This window comes from Equus quagga, chromosome 13 (assembly GCF_021613505.1).
Source record: "Equus quagga isolate Etosha38 chromosome 13, UCLA_HA_Equagga_1.0, whole genome shotgun sequence".
NCBI lineage: Eukaryota > Metazoa > Chordata > Mammalia > Perissodactyla > Equidae > Equus > Equus quagga.
The window spans coordinates 739449-759491 of NC_060279.1; the positions used below are offsets into that span (position 1 = coordinate 739449).

Sequence of the window (20043 nt, forward strand, 5' to 3'; positions counted from 1 at the left end):
GTGCAAAGGGAAGACGGAGACCCTGGAAGGTTGTGCGGCGTGTCCCAGGCCCTCCTGTGAGTTAAAGGCTCGCGTGGGGCTTTCTAAACCATCGAGTGTCTGGAATGCCTTGACATTCAGAAGATCGCTGTGCTGAGGCTCCTAGCAGTCTGCTGGTGTGTATTTTGACTCCCAATTTACAGATGGGAAAACTGAGGTTCAGAAAATTAAGACTTGCACAGGGTTGCACACTGAGTTTGTGGCAAAGCTGGGCCTCAAACTCAGACCGTCAGCCTCCAAATCCAGCGCTCATTTCCTCTGTGCGCTCAGAATCTCACCTGGCCTGTCTAGACCTCTCTGTAATTATTTTTTCTCTTCATACAGGTAGGTCTGTTAGGGTAGATAGTCATGAGCCGGGAGGGAGAGGCTTAAATTCTTTCTAACAACAGAGCTGGTTTTGAGCTGGGCACCTCCAGTGACCCCCTCATTGACCCCCGCCCCACCCCGGGGTCAGGGCCACAGGCTGGGGGAAGCAGGGCAGCGGAGAGACACTCATCCCTCTTCCTCTTTGGACGAAGATGGATAAAGACACCGTGGCTTTTTTTGGTTTCTGTAGGAAATCCCTAAGTGTCCCCTGTGGTGGCCTGCCATCAGAGTGGCCTGCGCTCTTAATCAGGCCACAGAGCACAGGCAGCTCTTAGAGACGCTGGAAACCCTGCAATGTGTTCTTGGTCAAGTGGGAACTGGGCTAAGTTTTACCAGTAATAGAAAATGGAAATATCAAATGAACCTTAGCGCTGGGAGGGACTTTAGTCCCAGCCTGTCATTCACCGAGGAGGAAAAGGACGATTTGGGTGGCCCACAGAGGCCGGGATCTGTGGGATAAGTGATGGGTCCCTGCAAACCGGCAGGGCTGCTCCGTTCCCCCTTCTCTGCCTGGTGGTTCCCGCCCCAGTCACCCCCTCTGTTAGCACGGAGCTTCTGGTTTAGAGCTGTGTGGACCATTGTCACTGTCCTCTCCAGGTGGACCTCGAGAGAGGCCCAGAGTGGTAGGATAACTCGCCCAGGTTTGTACAGCAAGTTGGGGCAGGCCCTTCTGGAAACAGGTGTGAGCCCAGTGCTTCCTTGAAACTGCCACCCTCAGAAGGATATTTTAAGAAAAGATTTCTGGGAAAGCCGAGGAACCGACCCTAAGGGAAGCTAGATCTCTTCCTCTGTGCCCATCTTCCTGCCCCCAGACCCCGTTCCCGCCCTGCGGAGTGATCCTGATCCACCTGTCTCTCCACGGCAGGTGGAAGCCTTTAATTGTTCTGACGTGAGGGAGGCGTCGGGAAAGGCCTTCTCACTGCTGGGGCAGGTCTGGCTCTGTCTGGCTCTGGCCTTTTCTAGACACTTCAATTCGTGATGTTAATTATGGCTTTCAGAGCATGGGGTTCTCCACAGACAGCTGGTCTCCAGCCTGCACTCTCCTGACACCCAGCCTCACATCAGGCCCCAGGCTAGGAGGCTGTTTGTGCTCCCGCCTCTGCCCATCTACAAGATTAAAGGTGCCACGAAGTGTACATTTTTAGCAGTTTCATGTCCTCCATCTTCTTTTTATTGTGTAAAATGTACAATAACCAAATTTACCATTTTAGCCATTTTTAACTGTACAGTTCAGGGGCATTGAGTACATTCACATTGTGCGACCATTGCCACCATCCATCTCCAGAACTTTGTGTATAATCCCAGACTGAAACTCTGTCACCCTTAAACAATGACTCCCCCTTTGCCCGTCTCCCCAGCCCCTGGTAACCTCTGTTCTACTTTCTGTCTCTGTAAATTTAACTATTCCAGGTACTTCATAGAAGCAGAATTACAAAATATTAGTCTGTGTCTGGCTTATTTCACTTAGCATAATGTTTTCAAGGTTCATCTGTGTTGTAGCATGTGTCAGAATTTCCTTCCTTTTTAAGGCTGATAATATTCCATCGTGCGTGTGTGTGTATCTATACGCACACACACATAATCACATTTTGTTTGTCCATTCGTCCCACTGCGGCCTGTTGGGTTGTTTCCGCCTTTCGGCTGTGGTGGGGAATGCTGTATGAACAGGGTGTGCCATATTTCTCCAAGCCCCTGCTTTTACTTCTGGGTGTGCAGCCCAAAGTGGGACTGCTGGATCCTATGGTAGTTCTGTGTTCAACTTTTTGAGTAACTGCCATATTGTTTTGCTCAGCGGATGCACCATTTTACATTCTCACCAGCTGCTATCTGCATCCTTGCCCACACTCCTTTTTTCTTTGTAATGGGTGTGAAGTGGTATCTGTTGTGGTCTCCATCTTTTTAAGGGGAAGTCAGGCCCTGAGAAGTGCTGAGGCATGCCCTCCCCCTGCAGAAGCAGGTAGGGCCTGGGCTCAGCTTCCGGGCCCACCGGGGCCTCCAGCCTCCCGCCTCCTGCCTCCCTCCTGTGCCCCTTTTGCTACTGTGCCCCCGCCCATCAAGAGGAGGCAGACGAGGTGCTGCTGCTGCCTGGCCCTCTCCCTCTCCGCTGATTGTCAGCCCCTTTCCTTCCCTGTTTTCAAAGGAGTTGAGTGGCCCCGCCCCACCAGAGTTGTCCAGAGAGGGTGGGTGACTTGGGGATGAGGAGGTTCTAGTAATAGGAGATTTAAAGGGGAAGATGTGCAACCATTACAAATGGCTTCATAAAAATTTTTAATAATTTCCAATTTTTAGTAACATGAAGACTCCCCCGAGGTGCTATTAAGTGTGTTGGGGGGAAGTAGTATACAAACTTGCTTATGGGCTCAGTGATGAACAAGAAAACTACGCATAGTAAAAAGATTTGATGGAAATATGCCAAATTGTCATCAGTGGCCGCCTCTGGATTGATGGGAAATGGGTGACTTTTTAATTTTTCTGTTTTCTTTGTTATTTTAAATTTTGCAGATTTTCTACAATGGGCACACATTCCTTTATATTCAGAAAGAAACTGATAATAAGAGTGACGCAGTCCTTTATTAGGCATATGTGTTGCAAGTGCACAGCTCTGCTCGATGCTGGTGAGAGTCGGGCAGGAATGGGAAGCCCGGGAAGCAGGAGTGGAGGCCTGGGATAGACAGATGGCCTGAGGACGGCTGGAGAACAGAGCAGAAGCGATGGCTGTGAAGGCGGTGGCCCTGGGGCAGCCCTGAGCTCTCCCAGTGCTGCCCTCATGCCCTCGCAAGATGCTCTGGGTAGGACCCTGGCTATGAGTCGTCGTATGTCTGTGAGTGGTGTGGGGAGGCCGCATTGCGACTCCACTGCCTTTGACCTGGTCTCCCCGGGTGGCTGGCAGGAGTGAGTGAGGCCTGCAACCTGGGAAACCAAGGTTTTTTTGGCCCCAAGTTTGCCTTTGACTTCTCTCGCATCAACTCAGCTAGGACCTGCCTGGGTCCCTTGAGCCCCATCATGGGAGCAGCAGTGGCCCAGCGGAGGCTGGGGGTGGGGACAGGTGATTCAGACTCCAGGAGATGACTTTCAGTGGCTTTTGGAACCTCAGACAAGTGGAAGAGAAGCCAGTATAATCTAGTGCTTAACGAAAGGGCCTCGAGAGCCAGTCTCTGGGTTCAGTGTCTTGCTCAGCCCTTGCTGGCTATGACCTTGGGCAGCTGCTTAGCCTCCTTAAGCCTCTCTGTCCTCACTGGCAAAAGAGAAATGATAGAGTGACTGTTTCAGAGGACTGTTGGGAGAATTAAATGGGCTGGTCCCTGTAGATGACACTGAGCAATCTGGGTGCTCTGTTCCTGTTGTCTGGTGAAGATGCGGATTTTTTTTGTTTTTTTTTTAAAGATTTTATTTTTCCTTTTTCTCCCAAAGCCCCCCAGTACATAGTTGTGTATTTTAGTTTTGGGTCCTTCTAGTTGTGGCATGTGGGATGCCACCTCAGCGTGGCCTGATGGGCGGTGCCTTGTCCACGCCCAGGATTCGAACCAGCGAAACCCTGGGCCACCGAAGTGGAGCGCGCGATCTTAACCACTCGGCCACGGGGCCAGCTCCCTGAGATGTGGATTCTGATGCTAGGCTGCCTGGCTCAAATCACCTGTGTGCCTTGGTTTTCCATCTGTAAAATGGAGATGATAATGCCATATACCTCAGATGATTATTGTGAAGATTAAATAAATTGGAACAAGTAAAAGTGATTCCAGTGGTGCTTGGCACACAGTGAATGCTCAGTAGATGTTAGCTGTGCTCAGAGGGGTCTTTGGCTGGTACTTACCAGAGTGATGACCAGTTGTTTGTGGTTGGCATCTGCCAACTCGTCTGACGGTCCCAAGAGTCCCGTGAAATTGGTTAGTGCCTGTCACTCACTTGTTAAATACTTTGAGTGTCACCATTATTGCTTTTTTATTATTAGTGCTGTGGCTCCAGATGTCAAGATCCCACCCAGAAGCATACTGCATCCTTCCCCGGGCCGCATCCTCCCCCGGGCCGCATCGGGCTCTTTTCTTGGTTGAGGTGGTCCTGCCTCTGTTTCCAAAGGGTGCTGCTGCTGGAAGGTGAGGTCCCTGGCAGACTTGGGTGCAGGCTGGTTGCCTTGGGGATGTTTGATGAGCATTTTCGAAGAGCTCAGAACTAACTACGGTGCTTCTCTCCTCCCCTTGCTTCCCGGCCCTTTGAAAAGGAGCCAAAGCCAAGAAAAAACAACCTCCCATAAATAAAGGGGACCATGAAAATAACAAAAAGAAAGAAGAAATTTTGCTTTTGCGGCAGGCTCGGCTGCCGATGGGGTAGATAATGGGAGAGGAAACACGGCCTCTGCGGAGAAAAGGAACGGAACACTTTGTTCGCTGGAAGAATGAATGCTGCCTGAGCAAGAGCTGCTGAATTGGGGTTTCCGATGAGCGAGCTTGTCGTGGGGGAGGTGGCGGTGATTAGACTCACACAAGGCCTGGGGGGCCTCCCACCCAGAACCCCTGGGGTGGAGACGGGCAGGCGGTGGGGGAAGCAGCAGACCTGAGCGGGTGCCCAGAGGTAAGGCCACTGTGCCCAGGGCCCGCCCATGGGCCCGGCTGCCATGACTGCCGGGCTGCCCATCACCTTGTTTCTCCATTGTCTGCTGCTGCTGCTGCTGCGGAGCTGGAGGCCTGGACCCCTCTGGAAGCCCCCAGACCTCCTCTCAAGGTGTATCTTTTGTAGAGCCTTAGGGAGGTACATCCCAGGGAGGAGAGGATGAGGCCAAGTTTATATGCTGATTATCTGCATGCTCACCTTCTGGGGTCAAGGCTGTGTTCCTGTCAACACTGACTGATGGCCTTCTTGGTGACTGGCATTTACTGACTGCTCTTTCTTTCTTCTCTCACCTACCCATGTCAATCGCAGACCCGTTTCCCCTGCCTCTGCAGTGGGTAGCTGAGGCAGGAGGAGGGTGAGGAACTAGAGAAAGAGTCAGATACCTTTCCTGGGCCCTCGGGACCCCCGGATGTAGCGTGGAGGTGCCCACTTTGAGAGGGGGCTATGGGATCACATGTGTGGAGGCCGATATTTGGAATGCCTTTATTTAATAAGAAGGGTCTTGGAAACACATCCTGGGTCTGGGGCTGAGTGCTCTGGCTGGTGGAGGTTCCCTGGAAGCACATTCATTCATTCATTCATTCAACCACAATAATACCAACTGCCAATCTGCTTTGTGCCCAGCGTTGTGTGTATTATATACAATACTTACTAATTCTCCAACCACCACGAGACGGAGGCATCGTTAACCCCCGTTACAGATGGAGAATCTGAGGTGTAGAGAGGTTGGTCTCAGGCCTTCTGTGGGTGCCTCCTGGGAGCAGTGTGGGGTCCAGTGACTGCTCCCCCACCCTCCAGCTCTACATCCTGATGAAAATGCGCATCGCAGCTGCTCTGCATGCCTTGTCGGGAGCTGGGCTCTACCTATATTCCCTTGTTTACTCCTTGCAAGCACACTGTTGGGTATTTGTTACTAGTCCCATTTGTAGATAAAGGAAGTTGTAGGCTGAGAGGATTGAATAAGTTGGCCTATCCATGCTACTTGCAAGAGGGGTGCCGGGGTGTGAACCAACTGCATGTGTCTCCAGAGCCTCCGTGTCACCATGCACCATGACAGCTCAGTCCACATGGCTTAGACTTGTCATCAAGCAGAAGCCAAATGCTGCCCAGCCCACCCCAGCATGGTAGGAGGACCATCTGGCACAAATGAGATGTCATCCAGCTGCTGAGTACAACAGGCTGTTTTCAGGCTGTTCCCACTGTCCTTTTCCCCTCTGTGGTCATCCCTCTAGTCTCCTTCCTGTCCCCTCTAGGATTGGCAGGGGACTACAGGGGTTAAGAGAACACCACTTTAGCCTCCTGGGCTCCGGAGTGCGGAGTGCGAGAGTTCTGCAGAGCTTCTGTGTCATCAGCCCGGGGAGGGAAGGTGCAGTGGCTCGGCCAGATAAGCAGGGGTGCTGAGTATGTGGGGTTTCCTTGGCAAATTCGATCCTTTCGCACCATGTGGGGCCCGAGTGCCTGATTCAGTGTCGGCACCGGCCAGGGGAGATTCCAGGCTGATGGGGACACTGACAGAAATGCAGACAACCTAAGCAGGTTGTGAGACAGCGTCAAAGAGAGGGAGACCTACAGTGAGCGGATGGAGAAGACACTCTCGTGTCCTTTGGCCGTGGGGTTTCTGTGGGTTTGGCCATGCAGAGGTGGGGAGGTGAGAGGAGGGTTCAGGAAGCAAACCTTCTTTTTTCTCTTTACAAATTTCACATTCAGTCCTCTCAATAATTCTATGATAGTGATTATTTGTTCCATTAGGGATGGAGACACTGAAACTTCCCCATGGTCCCACAGTGGTATGTGGTGGAGCTGGGCTTCACTCACACCTAGGTGCCAACAAGGCCTGTCTCTTGTAGCCATGCCAGGATGCTCCCTGCAGTGCTGGAGGGTCACACCCAGCTGCCTGCCTCCCGGAGAGCCGGACATGCCCGGCCTGCTGGGGAGGAAGGCAGGGCGGTTGTCCTGCTCCCCGCGGCTCTGGGGTGGGGGGAAGAGACATCCTTCCTGCTTTAGGTCGCTCCTCCTCTGAATGTATATTCCATGCCAGATTCTTTAAGTGTATGCTGCCTTCTAGTCACAGAGCAGGCATCGGAATCTCCATTTTGCACAAGGGAACTAAGGTTCTGAGACGTCACGTCTTCCCCCAAGTTCCCAAAGTGGCCTTGGTTTCTTTGGTCTCATTCTTCCTTGGCTGTGACTCAAGTTGAGAGCAACTAGAATCGTGTAAGCAGTGAAGTCAGTGGTGGATCTCTCTTTGCTGGACTGGATCCTACAGTCTGGGGTGGAGGGAGAGTGGCCAGGGCATCAGCCAGCACATGGCTAGACGTGGCTGTGGCAGCAGTGAGGCCTGGCTTCAGATGCCACCTCCACGGGGCCTGGGCGGACGGGGAAGTGAGTGGGGAGCCCTCGCTCAGGGCGTGCACCCCAGCGAGTGCTCTGTCGTGCGTACTTTTTGCCTCCCCTTCCTTTGGTCAATGTTCAGGGCTATCCCGAAAGGGAGGCCAGTCAGTCAGCTGCAGCAGTCCCATTTCTGCTGTGCACTGGCCCTGGGCCGCACCCTGCTCCCACAGAGGACCAGACACATTCCCCTGTCCAGGGCATAGGCTCGGACAGGCCACTGGGAGACAAGGACAGGGCCTGCAGCTGCGTGGGAGGGGCCAGAGACAGCATCAGGTCCTGCAGGCAGGAAGGCCCCCAGAGAAGGGACTCCCAGAGACCCTGTTACCTCTTCCCAGTTTTACTCAGGCTGGTAGGGCAGGCACAAGTGCCCCTGGGAGCCCCCCAGCACTCCAGCTGTGCCCTCGGTCTCTTCCTGGGCTCCCCCTGGGCTAGGAGAAGACTCAGTGTCTCAGAGGCCTGACACCCGGACGGGGCAGTGGATGGGACATCACAGCTGCAGTCTCTCCCCAGCTTCTTCGGTCCTGTGTGCCCTTGAGCTGGGGGTCAGCTGTGCCAGAGGTGGGGGGAGGGGGAGCTGCCTGTTTTTGCAGGAGCGCGGAGTTCACAGAGACTCTGGCTGGCTGGTGGTGGCCACTCTACCAGATGAATACCATCGTGGCCAGCCTGGGAACAGCCCAGGGACTAGGGGTGTTGGCTGTGGCCTCTCCCTGAGCTTGGCTAGACCAGACTGGGCCACACCCAGGGTCTGATACCCACCAAGGCCCACAGAGGCCGGAGAGGGTGAGGGGGCCTCTCAGGAAAGCTTTGTCCCCAGCCTGCAGCCAGCCCAGCTCCCAGCTCTGAGTAAACATCAGAGATAGGATCGGGCGTAGCCAGGAAGGGTGGTAGGGTGCGGCCTGGGAGAAGAATGGCAGGATGTGGCACGGGCACCGGTGGGGCATCCACGCCTCAGGCCATTGTGTAGGGCTGCCCGAGGCTCTGACTCTCTTGGGCTTTGAGAGGAAGTGCCATTCCCCTGGGACGCAGGCCCAGCCCCAGCCCTGCCGCGAGGGTCTCTCCCTGGAGATGCCCCTTGTCTCCACCCGCTCAGGGCCAGCTTGGGAGTGGGAGCCTGCAGTCGAGGGGTTTGCTGGGTGCCCAGTGGGGAAGTGTGGTCATTGGCCCTCCTCGAGGGTCTGCTGTCTGTTTAGGCTGTCTTCCTGTACCCCTGAGTCTGAGTCACTGTCATGCTCCGATGACTGGAGTTGATCTCTGTCTTTATCTGCATCTCGACATTTTGGCTGGGGGGGGCTGTCTTGTGGAGGGGAAGGGCTGCGAGTGAACACTCCTTTGATGCCAGTCCAGCTGGGCTGGTCGTTGGCCGACTGGAAGAGGAAGTGGCTGGTGATTTGTTTTGGGTAGAAAGGGGCTCGGTGTGTGTGCGCCTGTGGTGGGTGGGGGTCTGAGGGGCTGGGAGAGGGTTGGTTTGGGGCTGAGGAAAGGGAAAGAAAGGATCACGCCTGCAGTCTACCTTGTTGCCTAGAAGCCATGCTCTGAGCCACTGGGCCTCTGGAGGGCAGGTGCCTCTCCATGCCTCATCCTGGGCGCTGGATTCAGGGGCCCTGGGGCCTCACAGGCTCCGAGACTCCAGGCTCCACAGCATCAGGGTGAGGCTGGCCGGAGCCCTCACTCCCAGGGGCCTTCGTCTCTTAGGATGCTCAGGTACGATACGGCTGGGGAGAGGGAAGGCAACAGAGGGCCTGTGGGGTGGGTGCCCAAGAAGGGAACAGGGGCAGTGCAGGGCTGCTGTCCCGTGTCCCAGCTTGTTGAAGTTCCTCTGACTCTGAAGTCCTGAAACAGTACTGCCCAAATAAGCCATGTGAACTTGGCCTCTCTGGGCCTCAGTTTCTCTATTTATAAAATATGAGTAAGGCTGGGGGAGAGGGAGGAGGTCAGGTACACAGGAGCACTTCCATGTGAGTGGGAGGCCAGTGGAGTGTCCTGTGGCTGGTGGCCTGTGACCAGGACCCAGGTGGGAACTAGGGGAGCCCAGTGATTCATATCTCCCAGGCACCCAGGGTCTTTGGCTTCTGGGCATCTGGGGAGAGGGGAGGTTGTGGCTGCTGACCTTAAAACCTCCTGAGCGGGGCCCGCCCGGTGGTACAGTGGTTAAGTGCACACATTCCGCTTTGGCTGACTGGGGTTTGCCGGTTCGGATCCTGGGTGTGGACATGGCACCGCTTGGCAAGCCGTGCTGTGGCAGGCGTCCCACATATAAAGTAGAGGAAGATGGGCACGGATGTTAGCTCAGGGCCAGTCTTCCTCAGAAAAAAAAAAAAAGACTTTAAAAGAAAAAAACAACCTCCTGAGCAACCACATGGACTACTGAGGCATGGAGGATGCTTTTTAAGGAAGGGGTAAGGGAATTCGAGGGGCTTTTAGCCTCTGGAAAAGAAGAGACTTAAGGGAACACTCCAACAGGGTCTTTAAATCTGAGAAGTATGGAAACTGTTTCTTACCTGTCCCGTGGTCAAAATGAAGGAGGCCTTGCTTTGCTGCTGGGGGATTTAGGTCACTCGTAGGAAGAGCTGAGACGCGAGGAAGAGGCGGCTGAGAATAACTGGGTGTGGAGGTCAGGGTGCGGGCAGCAAGGGCAGAGAGCAGCATCCTCCTGATAAAGATGAGGACCGCAGCTGTCACTTCTCCTGCGCTAGGGCTGCCTGTGCTCTGCTGCTGAGCTGTAGGCCACTCTGACTTAGGATACTCTCTGACCACTGCACGATTATTTATTGAGTGCCTCCGATGCTCCAGGCACGGTGCTAGTCCCCGGGCTACAGGGATGAGCACAAACAGGTGTATCTTCACAGTGCCCTGGTGGGGTTGGGTGGGTTCTCAGGCGAGTCAGAAATAAATACGGCATGTAAGGTGTCATTACCAACTGTGATAAGGACTTTGAAGGCCAAGTTTTGGGTGCCATGAGAAAGTAAAACAGGCATATCTTACAGGCTCTGGTGTGTTACTGGAAGGTTCACCCCTTCATTTTGGTTTTCTTATTCCCAGTCTGCTGAGGAAACGGGTTCAGAGAGGCTAAGTCACGTGCTCAGGGCTGCATAGTGATTAATTGGGCAGAGTTGGGATTCCAGTGTACCCAGGTCTGTCTGACCCCAGATACTTTTCTCTCAGCCGCCTGGCCCTGGGATCATCCTGGGCTATATGACAACTTAATAGCTGCTCATCCTGTATAATGTAATCTTCCTGGCCGCCTGTGAGATATGGGTTATGATCCCGATTATAGGGAGGAGGAGAGAGAGGCCCAAGGCCACACAAGTCAGCTGGTGGCAGGCCAGGAATTTGGACCCAGGTTGGTGCACTCAAAAGCCTTGTTTTCCAGACTCTGTTCTAGTGACCCTCCCCTCCCCCAGGTGCCCTCATTTTACGGGCAGAGCCTGCAGAGGGGAAGCCGCCTGTGCAGGGACCGTCAGCGGCCGAGTGACAGAGCAGGGCTTCATGTTCAGTTCACCGCGTGCCGCTTTTGCTCTGCACCCTGCGGACACAGGTGGGATGGTTAGGGGCAGACCTGGCACTTGATGCTCTTCAGAGAAGCTTCCTCTCTGTGGGCCTCGAGGCTTCAGGAGGGCAGGGAGAGGAGCAGGGCTCAGGGCAGGCGACACGGAGGAAAGCAGGTGCCCAAGGGCCTCTCCCCCAAGGGTGAGACCCAGAGAGCGCGTCAGGCCTGGGCTGTTGCTTCTCCATTAACAAATGGGTCCTACCCGGAGCCCGTGAGGTGCCGGCAGCGGGCCAGCCGCCTGGGGCCGAGGCCTGTCTGGGCAGCAGGGTTTGGCAGGCTGATCTGGCGGATGGCATGCCCTGGGAGCAGGCTGACACCTCCAAACCAGCCGGGCTGGTCACCAGGGGCCCTTTTCTTTGTTTCCAGGCCCTGTGCCAGAGGCGAGGACGAGCCACTGGGCGCCCCAGGCAGCAGGCTCCCCACTGTAAAGATAATCCCCAGTGTCCGACTGGAGGTACTGGAGAGGTGGGGGTAGAAAAAGCCATTGAAGCTCAGAGGGAGATGTCCTCATGCAGGGCTGCCCAACAGAAACAGAATGCGAGCCACATGAGTAATTTAAAATTTTCTAGTGGTTAGGTTAAGAAGTGTAAAAAGAAACAGGTGAAATTAATTTTTTTTTCTTTTGAGGAAGGTTGGCCCTGAGCTAACATCCGTGCCCATCTTCCTCTGCTTTATACGTGGGCCTCCGCCACAGCGTGTCCTGATGAGCAGTGTGTAGGTCCGCCCCGGATCCGAACCCTGAACTCCCGGCCGCCAAAGAGGAGCACGTGAACTTAACCACTAGCCTCCGGCTGGCCCTTTAACAATATATTTTATTTAACCAAAGTATCTAAAATATAATTTCCTCAATAGCTAATTATTAATGAGCTATCTCACATTCAGTGTTCGCACCGGGCCTTCGAACCCTGGTGTTTCACACCGGCGTGTTCACAGGTCTGGCGCTGCCAGGCGGCCGGGGTATCAGGGCGGTGGTCCCTCCTCGCTCCCGCCCGGTCGCGCCTGCAGGCCTTTGCGACCGCTGCGGCCTCGGGCAGCATCCCGCGCTGGGGGCCGAGGGCCGCGCTGGGGGCCGCATCCCGCTCTGGGGGCCGCATCCCGTGCTGGGGGCCGCATCCCGCGCTGGGGGCCAAGGGCCGCGCTGGGGGCCGCATCCCGCGCTGGGGGCCCCGTCGGGCGCTGGGGGGCGCGGGCCGCAGCGCAGCGGGAGGAGAGGCGCCGCCGTGGGAGCGGGGAGGCCGCGGGCCGGGCGGCGGGGCAGGGGCTCAGGCCGAGCCTGCGGTGGGCGTGGGCGTGGGCGCGGCGGCGGGGCCGGAGCCCGCGGGCCGCCTCGTCCGCCTGTCAGGCTTCCTCCGGCTTTATTGCCTTTGTCCACCACCCTATTGTCTGGTTTCCTTTTGTCCCCCTTTCAGCGCTGCTGCCTTTTATTTTCCAGCCAGCCTGGTTGTTTTCATTTCTTTTGTCTGAAGTTCCTGAGAGGAAGGTTTTATTTTCAGCGGTTTGATTAATTCACAGCTTGAGCCCGGGGTGGGTTTGTTATGTAACTGCTGCCCTCAGCTTCAGGATAACGCCCCTCCCGACGCCCTGCTCCAGCCCGGCCCCGCCCTGCGCCCGGATGGGCGGAGCCGCCGCTTCCCGGACGCTCTCCGGGCCCTGGGTGGTGGGGGGCCGCGCCGGCTGGGCGGGGCGCTCTTCTTTTCTCAGGGCAGGTGTTCTTAGGGGCAGGAATGGTCCTCTCTGCTCGCTCTGCAGTGCCCTCTCCTGGGCCCCGCGCCAGCCCCCAGGGCACCTGCCCTCGGAAAGTGGCAGGAGAGTCGAGGCTGGTCTGATCTGTAGGATGGGATCAAATCAAATCCATCTTAATCACCTATGATGCTCTCAGTTATTTACTGTGAAGTACTGTCCATGTGCCCTGTGGTAGATGGCACAGTGTTATTCATTATACGTTACGAGAAACATTTTATTCTAACATACAAATACAGCACCTGCAATTTAATTTAAGGGGATTTACTATATCTGATTTTTGCCTTACACCCCCTCTTAAAAATTTAGTGCCCCCCCAATTTTTAAAAAATTTTATTTAACAATGCTTTTCAAACTAATGTGTATCAGAAACACTTGGAGAGCTTGTTAAAACAGATCCTTGGCTCCACCCACAGAGATTCGGATTCGTGGGTGACTCAGGACGTTGCCCCTCAAACAAGCCCCCAGGTGGTGCTGAGGCTGCGGGTCCTCATGCCGCCTCCCAACCAGCAGTGGTGGAACCAGGCCCCACAGTGTTCTAAGCACCATGTAAAGATCAGTTCACAGCCCTTGCGACCGTGCACTTCACAGATGAGCAAACTGAGGTTTGGAAGTTTAAGCAACTTGCCCAAGGTCACTCTGAGGCCATCGAGTAGCTGAGGCAGGACCCATGCATACTTGGAACCTGCTGTGTCCCCCCATGGTCTTGTCTCAGTGACTTTGGAGGGTGAGCAGGTGAGCTTGGGCATGTGCTGCCCTGGCCCTGAGCCTGGCATGGCCACTGAACGCTCGTGACTGTGCAGCTCCTCAAGATGTCCAGGCAGTGGTGTGACAGGAGTGGCGGCAGTGATGGGAGCAGTGGATGCAGAGTCTCTGCTTATCCCAGGGATTGCAAATGCTCCCAGGGGCCAAATTCTACAGGAGAGACTCTAGCTAGATAGGAGAAAATATTTTTCTTAAAACCACTCATCTCTCAATTTATTTATTTTCCCATTTTTGGTAGATATAAAATGGATATAAGAATACATGGGTATAAGAAATCATTCACTTTTATCTTCTCTACTATAAGAAAAACGATAAATGTGTTATATAGGGTAGTTGATACTTGGTTTCCCTTTTGGGGAGTGGTAGGGAGTAGTGGAGAGCAGGAAAAATTGGCCTGTCCATAAGGAGTAACTGCTACTCAGTTCCAGCCAGTGGATGCCACAGACCAACTTTAAGAGAAGTTCAAATCCAGACTTTTATGTGATATCTCTCAGTTTTAAGTTTTGGTAACTAATTACAAATATGTACTTAAAGACACATACGTGTAGATATAATCTTGGCTTTGTAGGGCTCAGAAACAGCCAGTTGACAATCTCTGGCCTCCTTAGGTGAACCCATCAACCCACTAGTCCCAACCCTCCAACAGGCAGGTGTGCCAAAGGTTGGGCCTAGTCTTCTCTGGACCCTCCAATTTAAGAAAAAAAAAAAAGAGGGGCAGGAGGATTTTTTCTGCTTTTCACAGTGGGGTTCCAAATGGAGGCTCACATTTTGCATGAGTGTGTCTTTTGGGGCTGGGGGCATGGTGGAGTCGCTGGCTCTGGGGCTCGGGACTCGCCTCACTCACCCACCCCTCTTCCCTCAGAATGTCCATGAGGAGCCCCGGCTCTGCGCAGCTGGCCCTGGATGGCGTTGGCACCATGGTGAATTGTACTGTCAAGTCAGAGGGGAAGAAGGAGCCCTGCCAGGAGGCCCCCCAGGGCTTGGCCACTGCAGCTGAACCCCACCCTGGAGACCCAGCCCGGGCCCCCCAGGATGGTGCTGACCCCCAAGCTCCAGCCCAGGTGCCTAACACTTTCCCAGGGGCTCCTGGGTCAGTGTCCCCACCCTGCCTCTGTGCCCCAGACCCATGTGCCATCCCTGGCCTGTGCGCTAGCAGGCACCCACCCCCCAGCTGGGCAGGGGGGCAGGCAGAAATGTTCATTTCTGGGACAAGACTTAGGTGACTGGGGAGGGGCTGCCAAGTTCAGTCTGGTGCTGGGAGCCAGGCCACCTGTCCACGCAGGACATGGACTCAGTCAGCTGAGAGTAACTGCTCACCCTGTGTGACTCAGTCCTTACCCCCGAGGACTAGTTGGAGAGAGAGGATGTACATGCTCAAAGTTTCGCTTAAAGGTAAATACCAGCCTTTTCATTTAATTTAAGAAAATCAGCCTTATTACCCAGGCCAGAATCAAATCTCTGTTAAAGACAGTACAGCTCCTCGTCCTTCAGTGAAGGAGGTGAGCTACCTGAGCAATAAGGATTCTTGCAGCTCTTAAAAACTCTATGATTCCATGCAAGAGATATAAAAAGGGAGTATACAATTAAAAGCCAAATGAGTGCAAATGAGAGTTTTAGGGCTCTGAGAAGGGATGCAGCCTGGAGTGTGTGGGAGGAGGTTAGGAGGTTGGGTGGTGATCAGAGAAGACTTCCTGGAGGAGGAGGGCCTCAAGCGGGGTCTTAAAGAATGGAGCAGACTCAGATGAAAAGAGGAGAGGGGATGGTGTCTTAAGGAGGGCTGAGGTGGTGGCCCTGGGAATAACCAACCGCCTGGCTGGAGCGGTGGGTGTCTGCAATGGAGTGGTAATTAATCTATGGCTGTTGGCCCCTGACTCTGTGGTGGCAGACCTCATTTATGTGCATTAACTCTTTTGATCCCAGCAACAACCCCATGACAGGGAGGAGGGAGGTGTTAATGTGTCCATTTCCAGCAGAGGGAAGTCAGGGTCAGACATGGTCAGGGACTCACGTGAGTCCAGCACCTTGTGAGTCTCTGAGCCTGGGCTGGAATGCAGCTCTCTTGTCTTCAAACCTTTTGTTCTTTTCACTCTATCAAGCAAAGGTGGGGAGGTGGGGAGGTGGGGAGGCAGGGCCCTCCTGGGGGCCGGGCAGACTCTGAGATTCCCTCAGGGTGCACAGCTCTGGGCACTCAGCCCCCTGTAGTCTGCTCCTCTTCTCTTGGCGGTGACAGTGACATTCAGCATGTCTTATAGGACTGCAGCTCCCCGGAGAGCAATGGGTCCCCAGAACCCAAGAGGCCAGGAGGCTCTGAGGCTGCTTCTGGAAGCCAGGAGAAGCTGGACTTCAACCGAAATTTAAAAGAAGGTACAATATCTGCCCTGGTGAGAGGTAGGGTCCCGGGCGGGAGGCGTGAGGATGGCTGCTCCCCATCCCTCATCCTCTTCTAGTTGTACCAGCCATCGAGAAGCTGCTCTCCAGTGACTGGAAGGAGAAGTTTCTGGGAAGGAGCTCTGTGGAAACCAAAGATGTCAAAGGTGAGGGCCCCTGGGCTGGGCGGGAGGGATGTGTGAGCCCTTCCCCTTTTCTGGCCTGGCCATGCAGTCTGGGCCTGTGGGGCAGTTGCGGGGGCTCCTGGCGCCCTCACCCTGGCCTGCACCACTCTGCCTCCTGCCTGGCCCTGGAGGTCAGCACCATCCCTCACCTGGGCCCCTGCGTTGGGTCTGGCTCACTCCCATGCAGGCAAGGCCTGGCAGGCAGGGATCAGATCCCATGAGTGTGGGTTTCGGCTCCACCTCTTACCAGGGACCCTTGTGACCTCGAGCATCCTTGACACTTGCCAGATCCACCTACAAAGTGAGCCGAACGTTCCCTCTCACTGCTGAAAGTTAATTCTAGGCACGGAGTGAATGAGAAGTGCTGGAGGCTCCTGCTTGACCTCTTCAGAGTGGTCATCTTCCCAGTGCGGCCACACCACAGAGGGGACCGTAAGACAGTGCGGATGCCCCAGCCCCACCCTGCCTGCTGAATGAGAGCCCCAGAAGATGCCCCCTCTGTACTGAACGTAGTGAAGTGATTAAGAACACATTTAATACAGATGTTTCCAACAAGCTACTTGCAAGATGCATTCAGCATGCTGTTACTTCAGGGAATGGAAATGATACTCATTCTTTAGTGCATGGAGTGAAATGTTTAAAAACACCGCTTATAAGATGGAGGCCTGGGCAGCTGTATTTTTCAGAGGCTGCCTGAGTGATTCTAATGCGGTGGTCTGTGGCTTGGCGTGTAGGAGCACACCCCCACATCTGCCGTTGGCTGCACTGGGGGGCAGGGAAGCCGTGACGTTTGTTGGTTGAGGACTGCGTGCCAGATCTGGACTAAGAGCTTATGTGCATTCTCTCTAACCCTCACAGCAGCCCTGTGAAGTGACGATTATTGTGCTCATTTAGAGATTAAAGAGCAGATGACTTGGTAACTGGCCCACCAGCTCCCAGGCGGGGTGGGCTGAATGGGGAATTTGAACCCAGATCTGTCTTGCTCCAAAGCCTGAGCGTGTCCCGCTGGGCCCCTCCTGTGGGATGGCCCTCCACCCTGACCCTGTGGCACCGGGCACTCAAGGCGGTCCAAGAGTTGGGCCAGGGCTGAGAGGCCCCACCCCCAGCATTTCCAGGGGCTGGAATTGGCAGCTAATGGTGGGGAACTTCTAGAGCCTAATTCAGGTGAGGAGTCCCCTCCATGGCCAGGCTCATGTCCCGGTCACCTGTCGCTGAGCCCCTAACAGGGCCTGGGGCACAGCAGTTGCTCAGTACGTGTCAGAAGGATGCACAGATGAACAAACAAATGGTCAGTGGTGCTGCTTCCCTGGAGCAGGGACCCAGGAGAGCCTGGCAGAGAAGGAGCTGCAGCTTCTGGTCATGATCCACCAACTGTCCACCCTGCGGGACCAGCTCCTGACGGCCCACTCAGAGCAGAAGAACATGGCCGCCATGCTTTTCGAGAAGCAGCAGCAGCAGATGGAGCTGGCCCGGCAGCAGCAGGAGCAGGTGGGCCCGGCCCGGCATCGCGCTCTTTCCAGGGGAAGGGCCTGTCAGGGCCCAGAGAGGAGCGCCTTGGGAGCAGGCTGAGCCTGGGGCGGGTGCGGGAGGGGCGGTGGGCAGGGGCTGTAGGACTCCCACCTCTGGCTCTTCCTAAGCCCTGTTGGGGGGACAGGGGGTAGCGGGGTGCTGAGGGGCTCCAAGTAAGAGCAGCTGGCTGCTTCCTGCCCAACCTCCATCCCTGGGCTCTGAGGGAAGGGCGAGCTGCCCTCAAAAAGAGAGTCAGTCCTGAAGGTTGGCTGTTCCGCTGCTTCCCCGCCCAGCTCCCCTGCATGGTGGCTACCGCAGAAGGCAGGGTGTGCTTGGGGCTGCGAAGGCTCTGTGGGAGTGGGGTCCCGGGGCCTAATGCCTGTGGCCCCTTTGCCAACTCTTTCCCTCTGCCAGATCGCTAAGCAGCAGCAACAGCTAATTCAGCAGCAGCATAAGATCAACCTCCTGCAGCAGCAGATCCAGGTAAAGGGGTGGGAGAGCAGGAGGTGGAGGGGTTGCCACCAGCCTGGAGAGGCGCTGGGGACAGGGAGGGACAGGGAAGTCACTCAGGCATGACCCTCAGGAGGCGGACTCATTTCTGCTCTAGGCCCTACCCCTGTCTTCTTCCCCTGTGTCAAGGGTGGGGCCTTCCTACCCAGCCAGGGCTTGAGGGTGGGTAGACAGTGGCGTGGAGTCAGCTGGATCTTCTGAAGACTGTCCCTGCCCAGGCCCTGTGCTTCTCATCTCTGCCTTCACCCTCTGTGTCCAGGGCTGACCACAGCTGGGCAGCTGCTTGGGCCCCCAGGAACTCACATAGGATTTCTCTGCCCTCAGCAGATCAACATGCCTTATGTCATGATCCCGGCCTTCCCCCCGAGCCACCAACCTCTGCCTGTCAGCCCTGACTCGCAGCTGGCTTTGCCCCTTCAGCCCATCCCCTGCAAACCAGGTGAGTGTGGGAGGGCCCCCGGCTGAGGCCTCCTGCGGGCAGGGCGGGGGCCCAGCGCTGCTCTCACCCAGTAATTTGCAGGTGGCCTTTCTGGGCCTTAGTTTTGGAGCTGTCCCGTGGAAGAATCATCCCTTCTCTCTGGACCTCACTGGGAGAATGAAAAGTGGTTTTCACATTGAAAACCATGAAGTGCTTTCCAGACATGAGCGGATGTAGCCAATCTAGGTCTGATCTCCCCAGCTCTGGGGCATTTCCTGTACCAGAATATTAATATCTTGAATGTTAACTGAGCATTATACATCTCCCAAATTCACACTCTTGTTCTTGGCCTGACCATGCCACTCTTGCCTTCTGCCCCGTCACTGAAATTCAGTGACCACCCACTGAGTGCCAACCCCATGTCAGACACTGTGGAGTTGTCAGGCAGCCACAGGGGTGATGAAATGTGGACTTTGAGCTCAAGGAATTTAGTCTGTGGAGGGAAAAGCAGGATACCAATGACCGAGGAGTCTGGGAAGGCTTCCTGAGGAGGTTGCATTTGACTGGGGCCTGGGGGAGTGGACTTGTGAGGGTGAAGCCAGGAGCCGGGGTGGTGGGCCGGGAGAGGGCTCCCACCTGAGGCAGGGAGCTGCGCGGGGCGCTGGGGTGAGGGGAGCACATGACAGGGCTGTGGGCTGCGGCTGGGAGGGCGGGTGGGACTGGGTGTGGGGCTGGGGATTATTTGGTAGCATGTGGGACACCGTGACATTTGAGTGGAGGATGTGTTGTCACGCTGATGGGGGTTATAGGATGGGGGGCCAGCTGGAGGCAGGACCGGGTGGGGCTGTTGAGGTGCTTCTAGTGATGGTGACAGCTTGCGCTAGGACTGTGACGGCGGGCTGGAGGCAGATATGGGATTACTGGCCATGATCATTGATTCACGAGGCAGGGCAGAGATGCTGCCCATAATTTCCCCAGAAGGGGCAGCAGCCTTTAAGTCAACCCCCTCAGGTCCACTCTCCCTTTCCACGCACGAGAAGGCAGGGGAAATGCCCCTGGGTGAGCTCCTGTGGGTCCACCACTGAGGCCTGTGGGCTGTGGGCACAGTTCATGGGTCAGCCCCACTGACCCTAGGGTGGGAGAAGGGGAAACACAGAGGAAGTTCCCAGGTGGGGGATAGGGGATGAGGACCACACAGGACGAGATGGACAGACTGGGAATGGGGGAGGGGGGAGGGCCTGGGGGGAGGACAGGGCACCTGGACCAAACCATTGCAGCTCCAGAGCTGCAGGGGTGGGGAGGGCAGGGCCAGGGGTGGCGAGGAGGCATGTGCTTTCTGGACAGGGGAGGCAGGAGGTGTAAGCCGTGGAAGACCTGGACTGCTTCATTTGCTCCAGGATCCTAGCCAGCAGGTGGCCTGCAGGCTGCCCCTTCCCGAAGCTGAGTGAACAGCGCCTCCCCCCAGCTCACAAGCCTTAGATGGTGCTGCCTACAGCGTGGAGTCCAGACTCCTGAGCTCAGCCTACATGGGCCTTGGAGCCCACCTGGCCCCCCCAGTACTCCACTACTCCATGCCTGCCTCCAGGCACTAGCTCATGTCC

General features: G+C 55.6%; 1 protein-coding gene across 9 annotated transcripts in view; it reads left to right on the forward strand.

Moving 5' to 3' along the window:
- SOX13 (SRY-box transcription factor 13) overlaps positions 1-20043 on the forward strand; it is a 41269-nt gene that overhangs the window by 15105 nt on the left and 6121 nt on the right. For 5 of the 9 annotated variants that reach the window (XM_046681756.1, XM_046681757.1, XM_046681760.1 and 2 more), the window contains exons 2-7: positions 14316-14514; positions 15706-15817; positions 15901-15987; positions 17321-17493; positions 17929-17997; positions 18349-18463. In XM_046681756.1, coding sequence (XP_046537712.1) covers positions 14317-14514; positions 15706-15817; positions 15901-15987; positions 17321-17493; positions 17929-17997; positions 18349-18463 — 754 coding nt within the window. In that variant the 5' untranslated portion in view covers position 14316. Of the gene's footprint in view, positions 1-2795; positions 3195-8011; positions 9103-14315; positions 14515-15705; positions 15818-15900; positions 15988-17320; positions 17494-17928; positions 17998-18348; positions 18464-20043 lie in introns of those variants that run through there. The other 4 variants (XM_046681752.1, XM_046681754.1, XM_046681758.1 and 1 more) reach the window with 3 other exon arrangements.